The sequence below is a fragment of the Narcine bancroftii genome, chromosome 11 (assembly GCF_036971445.1).
Source record: "Narcine bancroftii isolate sNarBan1 chromosome 11, sNarBan1.hap1, whole genome shotgun sequence".
NCBI classification, from domain to species: domain Eukaryota; kingdom Metazoa; phylum Chordata; class Chondrichthyes; order Torpediniformes; family Narcinidae; genus Narcine; species Narcine bancroftii.
This window is the reverse complement of record NC_091479.1, coordinates 103,809,893-103,822,668: the sequence shown is the minus strand read 5'-3', so window position 1 is coordinate 103,822,668 and position 12,776 is coordinate 103,809,893. Positions and strand designations below refer to the sequence as shown.

The following is a 12,776-nucleotide window of genomic DNA, read 5'->3' as shown; positions in this document are numbered from 1 at the left end:
GGAGTTGACCTGTAATCTCATGTTGTTCAGATTTCCTTCATCCTGTGGGACCATTTGTTCCAATGAACTATGCAGCAGGAAAACAGACCCTTCAGACTAAATTGTACATTCTGACTAATCTTTACTCTCTCACCGCAAAGTTATGCCTTCTGGTTTTACACTCTTGCACCCTGGGAAAAAGACACTACCTATGCCCTTCACAATGTTATAAGCCTCCGCAATGTCACCCCTTGGCCTCCTTCACTCTAAGGAAAATAATCCCAACTACCCAGTTTCTCCTGACAAATCAAATCATTTAGTCCAGGTACTGCTAGTTTGTGCTCCGAGTTTCTTCCCAGCTCCCTTTATCTAACCCTGAGCACCATGCCCTCTGTTCCTCTCTCTCACAATGCAACTACTTCATGGAGGAAGATTCCCCATGTCCTCACCAATCTGTCCATTTCACAGTTTGATTTATTGGTGTTCAACCTCAGTTCAAGGACATATGGGTCTTCTTTACAGGTGGCAACATCTCTGCATCTGCCTGATTCCTCTACACAATTTTGGCTACTTCATCTAGTTGAGAAGTTTATTCAATGACTATTTCTACAAAACAAAATTTTCACAATGCCTAAATATATATTTCTGAGAAGTATAAAGGTGTTTACTTCGTAAGGAACCCCACCTTTTTATATATAGGACATGTCCACACAAACAAGGTTACCTTTAATAACCACTCGCTCTGCCTCCCTCAGCTCTGGAAGACAGCTCCCAATGCTGCGAAGTTGAAAGCAACGCTGGGTCAGCCTTATAGGCCTTCTCCATAAAAAGATAAATTCACATTTTTTTGGTTCTGCCTTTAATGCAGATTTGCTCCATAAAAAAGCCTTTGGATTATATCTTGTTTCTAAACTCCTCAGCCAAATCGATGCTGATGACCTCGATAACAATTTAAATTTAAAGACATCTCTTCCTTCTGAGAACCAAGGAATACAGCTCTCGTCTACTCACTCCTCCTCACAGACTACCATCCCTCAGGAACCTCATCACTAGACTCTCCCCATATCAAATATAGCCTTTTTTAGGTAAGGAGACCAATATATTGCACAATTTCAGTGAGATCTGTTCCACAGGTAATGGTTCAGTATAAAAAGCAAGCTTAAGCAAATCACACTGGAAACACTGGTCATGTGGAATGCGTGAAGTGAAGATCAGCAAGAGGAGTGAACAGAAGTGATGAATTTTCCGAAACTGTCGCTGAGCACCAAATGATTTGGAGTGGGCAATAAATGCTGCAGTACCTACATCTCAAGACAGTGAATAAAAGACGCAGTCAAAATAAATGAAGATTCCTGCTCGAGGCGAATCCACAGACACTCGGTGTCGCTGAAGGGACTCTCTTTTGCAACTCTCTCTCTCTGGATTATCATCAGGATTCTCTTTATCGACACCATCAACCGCTCAAAACTGATCAGCAAACTTTAAGTCCTGGGAGTTAACACCCCACTGGGTAATTGGATCCTGGATTTCCTCACCTCCAGACCACAATCGGTGAAGATTGGTAAGAACTTCACCTCCACAATCTCCATCAGTACAGAGGGCTGTGTTTTTAGCCCCCCTGTTCTACTCACTTTACATCTATGACTGTGTCGCTCGGTACGACAATAACACCATCTACAAATTTGCTGATAATACCATGATAGTGGCTTGTATAAAGGAAGGGGATGAGTCAGCGTATAGGATGGAGATTGAAATCTTGGCTGAATGTTGCACCAACAACAACCTTGCATCTAATGTCACCAAAAGTAAGGAACTGATTGTTGACTTCAGGAAAGGAAAGCCAGAGGTATACAATCCAGTGATCATTGGGGGATCAGAGATGAAGAAGGTGGGCACATTTAGGTTCCTGGACCCAACACCCCAAAAGCATTGTGAAGAAAACATGTCTGCGCCTTTACTTCCTCAGGAGTTTGCAGCGGTTTGGTATGACATCAGAAATCCTGGCAAATTTCTGCATAAGTGTGGTGGAAAGTGTGCTGACTGTCTGCATCACTGTCTGGTAATGGAAACACTAATATGCCTGAGCGTAAAGCCATTCAATAGGTAGTGGCCGCAGCCCAGGACATCACAGGCAAGACCCTCCCCACTATTGAGTACATCTCAGAATCAGAATTTATTATTATGAACAATCAAGAAATTTGGTGCATTGAGGCAGCGTCATCATGGGAGCAATATATTATAACCATCTGACAACATTACTATTAAAAAAATCTAAATAATAGTACACAAAAAATTAGACTGCCTTTGGTTCATCGATTATTCAGGAATCTGATGGCAGCGGAGAAGAAGCTGTCCTTGTGCTGTTGAGAGCTCATCTTTAGGCTCCTGTCCCTTTTTCCTGATGGTAGCAGAGTGAAGAGGCCATGGCTTGGGTGGTGGGGGTCTTTGAGGATAGAGGCTGCTTTTTTAAGACCCCTCCTCATATAGATGTCCTCAATGGAGTGAAGTTTGGTGCCTGTGATGACACAGGCCAAGTTAACAACCCTCTGGAGTCTATTTTTGTGATGTAGCCACAACGTTGTCCATGGTACACCTGTAGAAGTTTACAAGTCTTTGGAGACACAATGAATCTCCTTAGACACCTCACAATGTATAGCCGCTGGCAATCCGGGAACGCTGCTGTCGGAGAGCAGCAGCAATCATAAAGACCCTCACCAGTTTTTGCTGCTGCCATCAAGAAAAAGGTACAGGTGCCACAAGACTCACAACACCAGATTCAAGAACAGTTGCTACCCCTCCACCATCACACTCCTCAACAACTCATTTAAGGACTCTTGTGCACTTTATTGATTTTCTTTTTGTTCTCTCTGTAGTCCAGTCAATTTGTTTACATTCATTATCTGTTTACAGCTATTTATTTGTTTACATGTATATGCTATGCACAGTTTATTTTTTGCACTACCAATTAGTGGTAATTCTGCCACACTTGCAGGAGAAAAGAATCTCAGGGTTGTATGTGATATCATGAATGTATTTCAACAATAAATCTAAAATTTTATTGTAAGGGGCATTGGGCAATATTAATGGCGAATCTTTGCCTTATGGGAGGCAGAAGGAAATTTCATGTAATGTTACATTTTCTGTATTATGGCACAACAATAAAGGAATAGTGAAGATTAACTCAGAAACCCATGTGGAAATAAAAATATAGCAAACTAACAAAGTTAAGCAGACTAAAATTCAGATCCAGTAAAGGCTATCTGATGATAAGAAATATAACTGGTGGGAATATACAGCAGGTCAGACAGCATCACAGAAGTGACAGTTAGCATTTCAGAACTCTAATTCTTCCTCTCCCAATGCATTCAGTAGCCTGCAGAGCATTCCAAGCTTTTGAAATTCTTCTTTTCACGTTTCTGGCAGTTGTATTTATCCAGATGATAAAAAAAAATGAAAACACTAGTGAGAGGAAACCACGAGGATCATTATCAGTTAGTGTGGGTGAGAAAGATAACTGCTCAAGTAAGGGACCGTTCTAATGACTGAAATTCACTGGGGTGCCAGGACTAGTTCTGGGCATCTACCCTCATAGAGCTGGCAGCAGAGAGCCCCAACGGAGCAGGGATTTGGAAGAGAGTACATCACAAAAAGTGGTGGAGGGCACATTCAACAGAGTTAAAAGAGAAATGCAAGTCCAAGGCCATTGGCTTTCAAGGTTTTAGCTACTGTGAACCTTGGCGATAGATAACCAGTACCCATTTATAAAAGTTAGTTAGTGCCACAGAGGTTCGGCAGTAACAGTAGTTCACATTGTCATGCCAAGTTTTCGATAACAAGTCAAATTGTATGTTCAAATGAGAAAGCACTTTTGGGAATCTCAGGAGAGAGTATTTTTGCCAAGAACCAATCAGTTTGAAATGCAAGACCATAAAAAAAAAATCGCTGTTTCCAAGAAAAATAAAGATTTCTACAGAGCTAAAAATTCAAGGAAATTATGCCCATCAGTTGAAGGAAAGCTCATTTCTTTGCTTAGCATTTTGTTTTGAAACACATTATCAGTCTAAAGCACAATGATGGACTATCCAGGACAGAGATGAGAAGAAACTTCTGCACACAGAAAGTAATGGAGAGCTTATAGCTCAATCACTGAAAATGTTCGACAGATTTATTAGATAATACATGAAGCAAGAGATATCGGGTTTGAGCATACAGTAGTCAGAACAGAAAAGATTCACCGTGATTTCACTGAACTGTTGGACACACCTGAAAGGCTCCTACTTCTAATTATTCAGGTTCAGAAGTTAGATGGAACTTTAACATTTTAGAATAAAGGGCTGGTTCATCTGAATGTGTCTTGCTGGCACTGTAATAGCATTGTGCAAACTGGATGAATCAAAGGTAGTCGGCCTCATCAGCAACAGTGGGAGTTGGTTTATAGGGAGGAGCTTGAAAGGCTTGTACAGGAGCAAGAAATCTGAGTTTCAATGTGGACAAGACAAAGGAGACAATTGTGGACCAGGAGGACGAAGGACCACTCCCCACTAAATATCAATGGCTCCGTCCCAGAGGAAACGTGAAGCACAATGCTCCTTGGCGTCCATTTAAAGGATGGCCTATCCTAGTCACACAACACTTCCTCATTAGTCAGGAAAGCACTGCTTCACCCACACTTCCTAATGGGGTTAAAGAGGGCAAGGCAACTGGCCCCCATCCAAACAATGATCAACAGGAGCATATTAGAGAGTGTTCTGGTTGGCTGCCTTATAGCGTGGTATGGTAGTTACAATGCATCAAAATGGAGGTCAACATGGAGGGTGATTAAATAGAGGGAAGATCACTGGGGTCTCCCTTCCCTCTATCGACGATATCTACAGGCAGCGGTGCTTAAAGGGGGCTCAGAGAATCAATATCATCCAGCCTGGAGTATCTTTGAGACACTACATTCAAGGCTGCCAGGCTGGGAAACAGTTTCTTCCCACAGGTGGGGAGACTGTTGTAAAATTAGAGAAAGGCCAAATAATTTTTATATATGTAGTTAATTTGGAGATACACACACACACTAGGTGTTTGTATGTAGGGTGCACTGTGATCTGTATGTGTGCATTCTGGTGCAGAGATATACTGTTGCATCAGGTTGTATATGTACAATAAGATGACCAAACCAGAATGATTCCTAGAGTAAACTGATAATTACATGGCTGACAAGTTATTCCAACCAACAACTTACATTTTCACTGTCTAAAATTGGCTCAGTTCAACAATGGTTCATCAATGAGGTTCTCATGTCATTTTCAAATCCCACATCAGAAATCACTTCCTGGAATGAGAGCAAAATTTAAACCCTCTTGCAAACCTAAAATATACCACTTAGTTTCCTATTGCCTACTGGATATCCACGTCAACTTCCAAGGATCCCACAATGTCAAAATAAATTCTAAAATTCAAGTGATCTGATATGATATAGCAGAAATTGCATGCTCCTCATGAGTTAATGAGTTTCTTTCCTAGTTATCTGACTCTTGAAGAGTCCCCTTGTTAAAAAAAAACAATGCCACACATTGTTTAACTGTACTTTTCTCTTTTCCGTTTTGTGGCCTGATATTGTGTTATTATACATTTAAAAAAAGAACTACATTTCCCAGCATTCAATGCACACAGTGCAGAAGCCGAAGTGACATATGACTGGAGGTGTCGGTTCGAAGTCACTGGAAGTCCGCTGAAGCAGCTCAAGGAAAATAAAGTCGGTGAAGTGTTAAACCCACGTAAAGTCATTCTTCATGAAAGAACAGGCATAACAGATATCTGATCTGTTTTTATTTGTACAGTACCCGCTGTAATTATGTACAGGGTGACTTCCCTGGACTGCATGCAAAGTTTTCCACTGCTTCACTCGATTTAATTTAATGCATTAGATACAGATGTCTATTTGACAATTTAAATGCTTCTGTCAAAAATATAGAATGGTTTGAGATAGATTCAGCCAGCATTAAATGTCAACATTTAATCTCCAGCTGTGTTTTCTCCATTCTTTACCGAATCTGATTGCTCTGTTCTCCCCCATTCTTACCTTTCCTTAAGCACGTCCTTATTAACCACCTTGTGACAATGAAGTTGTCGGGTCGGGGGAAAATATTGGCTTTATATATTTTTTTTCCTGATCATTAGTGTCCTCTAAATATCGTCACAAGGGCCCACTCCTCCCAAGTGAAATGCTCTTATTTAACCCTATGATCAGCTCCACACACATTAACTGCTTCAAGCAATGTGCACGCCGGCCCTGTAACACTGTTGGAACCAAGGGGTTAAGTAATCATAGAAAATATGCCTATGTACTATTCATTACGTATTCGTTAATCCAGTTTTCTTTGGCTTGGCGGACGAAGATTTATGGAGGGGTAATGTCCACATCAGCTGCAGGCTCGTTTGTGGCTGACAAATTCGATGCGGGACAGGCAGACACGGTTGCAGCGGTTGCAAGGGAAAATTGGTTGGTTGGGGTTGGGTGTTGGGTTATGGGGATAAGGCTGGAAAGGGGTACTGATGGTAGTGATCAGCCATGATCTGTAAAATGGCGGTGCTGGCTCGACGGGCCGAAAGGCCTACTCCAGCTCCTATTGTCTATTGTCTTTTGTCAGTGAGGTGGGCTCTGCGGTCTTCTTCAAAGGAGGTTGCTGCCCGCCGAACTGTGAGGCACCAAGATGCACGGTTTGAGGCGATCTCAGCCTACTGGCGGTGGTCAATGTGGCAGGCACCAAGAGATTTCTTTAGGCAGTCCTTGTACCTCTTCTTTGGTGCACCTCTGTCTCGGTGGCCAGTGGAGAGCTCGCCATATAACACGATCTTGGGAAGGCGATGGTCCTCCATTCTGGAGACGTGACCTACCCAGCGTAGTTGGATCTTCAGCAGCGTGGATTCAATGCTGTCGGTCTCTGCCATCTCGAGTACTTCAATGTTGGAGATGAAGTCGCTGCAATGAATGTTGAGGATGGAGTGGAGACAACGCTGGTGGAAGCGTTCTAGGAGCCGTAGGTGATGCCGGTAGAGGACCCATGATTCGGAGCCGAAGAGGAGTGTGGGTATGACAACGGCTCTGTATACGCTAATCTTTGTGAGGTTTTTCAGTTGGTTGTTTTTCCAGACTCTTTTGTGTAGTCTTCCAAAGGCGCTATTTGCCTTGGCGAGTCTGTTGTCTATCTCGTCGATCCTTGCATCGGATGCATTAATCCAGTACTATGTAACAATTTACTATTTACTTCAAGTATACTGTTTGAGGGAAATAGGAATGCAATTAAATAACAGCCACAGTATGTCGCAAAGTTGGCTGAGTATAGTACGTGCAGAATTTGCTGTCTCCAAATACAAAAGAGGTAAAATGTATTAACCAATCTAGGAGGTATGCTAAGACATGAGGAGGTGTTGAGTAGAGCAGAAGACTATGGCCAGACGAGAACAAAGAGTACCATGACTGAGAATGTCGGAGACAAAGAAAATGTATAAACCAATTCAGTAGGAAGGTTAAGACATAAGGAGGTGTTGAGTAGAACAGAAGGCTATGGCCAGATGAGTACAAATAAATAATTAGAAATATATGGGGTATGAATGGATTTCTGATCAAGACAACAGGATGTTCTGGCCTTGAGGATTAAGATGGGCAGAGCAGCAAAGAAAGCCAACTTTTGTTCAGTGTAATAATGCTGATCTATATAAAAAGAGACTGGACAGTAGGAGTCAGTCTTGGGGAATAGCTCACTGTGCAGGTGACCTATGAACTAACCACTGAACCAGAGCTCTGTTAAGCTTTATTCTTGTGCTGTGTAATCAACTGATTGTTGAACCGAATACCTTCTCCTATCACTTCATTCAACGAGCACGCTGGACTCAGACGACACATAGACCAAATTGAGGGTAGGGTAAAGCCAGAGTCCGACACAACGATGAGCTAACGGCGTGAAAACAGAACGGTGTTTCCCTGAACAGTGCCCAGAAACACAAGACAAGTCTGTCTCTTCATCTTCAGGCACCTGCTTACAAGTTGCCACATGTCCTCTCAATCCCCCCCAACCCCCTCCCCCCCATTAATGAACCCCAACATCCCATAGGGCTTAACTATCCAACCAGCCTGTTAACCATCTCTCAACTACTGTCGCCCACCATCAACCTGTGCACCCCACCCATAGCCTCCACATCCTCCCTGTGATGAGGGTCAGGAAAGGGCCGGAGGGCGATGCGACTCGCGCAAGCCAACGGGACTGGTATGGACGTGACAGGCCGAACGGCCGCAAAGCAGCGTGACCCCGCTTCCTTTCCCCCTCACCCCGACCGACTCGCACCCCACCGAGCCTCTCCGACCGGCGTGGGCCCGCGCCACCCGGTACCTCGACGCCGCAGGGACCCGCCGCTGTGCATCCGCCGAAAGCGCGAAGTCAAATCCACCGCCATACCCGCCCGGCGCTCCGCGGAGTCACCGCAGCCCGCGTGCATCGTGACGCCACCGCGTCATCACCGCCCTGTCCTCGCCCGGTGGAAGGGGACCCGCCTCCTTCTTTGACGTCACCTGTAGACGAGCCGTCCTGAGGCAGCCCCGCCCTCTGAATGCGTCATGGTGGATTTAACTGACAGCTCCTTGAAGCTGGACTCTTGGGATCCCGATGCAGCCTTGAAGTTACCGGTTAAAGGCAACTTACTGCCATGCTTTGGAGGGCAATCGGTGCATTGGCACAGGCACAGGCACAGGCACACACCCTGATGGCGGGGAAGTCGTTGACTGGCATCTGATTGCACAAGCACAAGCTGACAAAACAAGCAGACACACAACCAGACATAACACACATACAGACAGGACAAGTATTCATATATACAAATAAATAAATATCCTTTCATGAATATTTCCTCTCAGAGGGTTAGTGTGAGTGGTTCCTTTGGTCGTTCACCAATCTCCCTGCCTGTAGGAAGAACCTGCTCCTCAGCCTGGTGGTGCTGGCTCTGATCCTCCTGGATCTCTTCCCCGACGGGAGCAGCTGGAAGATGCTGTGTTCAGGGTGGAAGGGGTCCTCAATGATTTTGCCCACCCTCTTCAGACACTGATCCCGGTAGATCACATCGATGTGGATTGACCTCCAATCTATTTCTCTGCAACAACCATACCACACTGTGATGAGCTGGCCAGGACATTCTCAGAAGTGATACTGGAGCTGCCTTTGCCAGGCTTTCAGAGGTTGCAGAAACGTGGCAGCAGGCCCTCCCTGCGCTGCTTTTGGTAAATAGTAATGCACAGGCTACTCTGTGGGACCAGAGCATCATTTCCTGCAGTAGTTAGTGGCAAGTCCTCCAGCACTGAGTAAGAAGATCATGGCTTCAGTTTCTGCTTCTGGAAAGAGGTATAGGTGCTATATGACTCATTCCACCAGATCCAGGAACCCTCCACCATCAAACTTTCGAACAACAAGAACAGCACAGTTCCCATAGTAGTCAGTGCAATGCTGTTACAGTATCAGCAATTCAGGTTCGCTGTCTTTAACGAGTTAGTATCTTCTTCCCAAGTCTGTGTGGGTTTTCTCTGGGAGCTCAGTTTTTCTCCCACCCTTCAAAATATACCAGGATTGTTGGCCAATTGAGTGTAATTGGGTGGCATGGACATGTGGGTTGAAAGGGCCTGTTACCATGCAGTCAGTATGTCTAAATTTAAAATTTATTTTACAGACTCATTCAGAGACTCATTCGGATATAGCATGCAAGAATAGAGGGACCTTGATCTCTCAAGGTTGCTACGCAGGTTGATAGGGTAATTAAGAAAGCCTATATAATGCTGGGCTTCATTAGTTGAGGAATTGAGTTCAGGAGTCATGAGGTCATGTTGCAACTCCACAAATCACTTAGAATATTGTAACAAGTAAAACACTGCGGTTGAAGTAAAAACACAATGCTGGAGAAACTCAGCAGGTCAAATAGTGAACTTAAAAAAGCAAAGATAAAGAGACATAACCCACGTTTCAGGCTTGAGTCCTTCATCAAAGTATGAGCAAATGCCTGAATAAAATGGTAGTGGGGAGGGACAATAGCACAGTCCTACAGGCAGGAGTTAATAGGTGGGTTAATAAGGGAGGGTGGGCAAACCAGAAAACAGGGGGAGAGGGGATGGTTCTGTGAATGGAGACAAAAGGGGTGGAGAACTGGAGGACAGAAGACAGAGGGGAGGGATGGGGGAGGGAGAACAGAAACTGGAGAATTCCATGTGAATGCCATTTCATTGGAGACTGCCTAGACTAAATATGAGGTGTTGCTCCTCCAATTTACAGTGACCTTGGTTTGGCAGTGCATGAGGCCATGGACAGACATGTTAGTGCAGGAGTGGAGCATAGAATTGAAGAGGTTGGCCACTGGGGGAATCCCTGTCAATAATGTAGAACAGGGCGAAGGTGTTCAGCAAAGCAATCACCCAATGTAGAGAAGGCCACAATGGAAACACCGGATACAGATTCCCTGAAGGTGGTGTCGCATGTGGACAGGGTTGTAAAGAAAGCTTTTGGCATCTTTGCCTTTATAAATCGAAGTATTGAGTATAGAATTTGGGATATTATGTTGAAGTTATAAAAGTCACTGTTGATGCCACACTTGGAAAATTGTGTGCAGTTCTGGTCGCCCAGCAGCAGGAAAGATATCAATAAGATTTAAAGAATGCAGAGAAGATTTATTAAGATGTTGCCAGATCTTCAGGAGTTGAGTCACTGGAAAAGATTAAACAGGTTCATACTATACTCCTTGGAACAAAGAAGAATGAGGGGAGATTTGATAGAGGTTTATAAGATTATGAGGGGTATAGACAGAGTAGATGTGAGTAGGATATTTCCACTTAGATTGGGGGAGATAAATATGAGAGGTTTGGGCTGAAAATGGAGAGTTATAAGGGGAACATTAGGGGAAAGTTTCTCACTCAGAGAGTGGTAGGAGTGTGGAATGATGTAGTGAATGCCGATTCAATCATGTTGTAAAAATAAATTGGATAAATACATGGATAGGAGAAGTCTGGAGGGTTATGGAACAAGAATAAGTCAGTGAGACCAGCTAGTTTTATTGGTCGGCATAGACCGGAAGGGTCGAATGGCCTGTTTTCTGTGCAGTAACATCCCATGATTCTATTGTTCATTTGGAAGGACTGTATGGGGCCCCAAATGGTGGTGAGGCAGGAGGTGTGGGCGCAAAGTATGGCACTTCCTGCAGTCACAGGGAAAGGAGCCTGGATTGGAAAATATGTCTTATGAGGCAAGGTTAGCAGGTTATATTTTCTGTTTGAACCGAAGAAGGATGAGAGATGACCTCAAAGAGGTGTATAAGATTATGAGAGGCATGGATAGGGTGGAGAGCCAGCACCTTTTTCCCAAGGTGGGAGTTGCAAACACTGGAGAACATCTGAACAAAGTGAAGGGAGGGAAGTTGAAGAGACATCAGGGGTATATTTTTTACAGAGGTGTAGGTGCCTGAAATGCCTTGCCAGGGATAGTAGTGGAGGCTGAAACATTGGGGCATTTAAGAGACTCTTAGACAGCCACATGGATGAAAGAAAAAGAGGGTTATGGGATGGGGAGGGTTTAGATTGTATTTTGAGTAGGGATAAATCAGATGGCACAAGATCATGGGCCAAAGGGCCTGTACTGTGCTGTTCAATGACTCATTATTTATTACCGTATATTTATCCCTTCATCTGTATTTGCCTAGTCATTTTGTTTACTGTTCTTTCTTCAAGTAGTTTACAGTTACCAGTCTAGATAATTATTGAGCTTGGCCTTCAGAAAAAGATTCTCAGGCTTGTAATGTCATGTATGTATATCTGACAATAAATTTGAACATTGAGCTTTGCAAACAAAATCAAGGCTTATGCTCTGGTTAAGAATCAAGAGAGTTCTGTGCTCCAAAAGCAGTGTCAAGCACAAACATGAGATGGCTCTGAGGATACTGTGAAGACCTCCTTCAGATGGTTCTGAAGACTAAGGACTTCTTGATGTCCTTGGCAAGATTGGTCTTTCAATCAATGTCACATGAGATTACCCAAGGTATCTTATTGTGCACTAATTGAGTGGTGTGCATCCTTGCCCCACAGCAGGATGCCACTTGGCCTGGAGAGTTCTTGTTAGCTCCATGAGCAATCACATTCCCCCAACAAGCTATTCTCCCCATGTTCTTAATAACTCTTCCAAGATTCCACCACTTAGCGACACACCAAGGTTTCCAATGAATATGCTAACCTGTATGAACTCAGGATGTGGGAGAAAATTGGAGCGCATCAGAGAAACGCACATGGTTGCAGGGAGACATGCAGACTCCATACAATCAGCATTGGAGGTCAGGATCAAACGCAGGTCTCGGAATCTGCGAGGCAGTGGCTTGATGTACTGCACCACCATAAAGTCCTATCCTGCATTACAGTTTAGGGTTCTTCACTGGCGAGATGAGGCCCTCTATGTCACAAAAAGTGCTAAATACTAGACTGTTGTGCCAATTTATGTAAACCTAAGGACAAGAGAGGGCAGGTCAGAGGATTAATAGTTATGAATTTACAAACCAGTCACTTGTTTCCTCAGTGATACCTTCAAGTGAAGTCAAATTTATTGTCATCAGTTTGTACAAGTACAACCAATGAAACAGCGTTCTCTGGTCCTCGGTGTAAAACATGCAGACACACAGCCAAATGTAACACACATACAAACAATACATCTACAAGTATTTTATCTGTACAAATAAATAAATATTGCTTTGTGAATATAAGAGTCTCGGGGGGTCAGTGTGTGCAGTTCCTTTGGTCG

The 12,776-nt window shown here is 43.8% G+C and overlaps 1 protein-coding gene across 6 annotated transcripts in view; it reads right to left on the bottom strand.

Moving 5' to 3' along the window:
- The window catches only part of scyl2 (SCY1 like pseudokinase 2), a 97,720-nt gene extending 89,245 nt beyond the window's left edge, over positions 1 to 8,475 (bottom strand). For 5 of the 6 annotated variants that reach the window (XM_069904373.1, XM_069904374.1, XM_069904375.1 and 2 more), the window contains exon 1: positions 8,355 to 8,475. In XM_069904373.1, coding sequence (XP_069760474.1) covers positions 8,355 to 8,460 — 106 coding nt within the window. In that variant the 5' untranslated portion in view covers positions 8,461 to 8,475. The remainder of the gene's footprint in view (positions 1 to 8,354) is intronic. The other variant, XM_069904377.1, reaches the window with a different exon arrangement.
- Between the last annotated feature and the right edge of the window lie 4,301 nt (positions 8,476 to 12,776).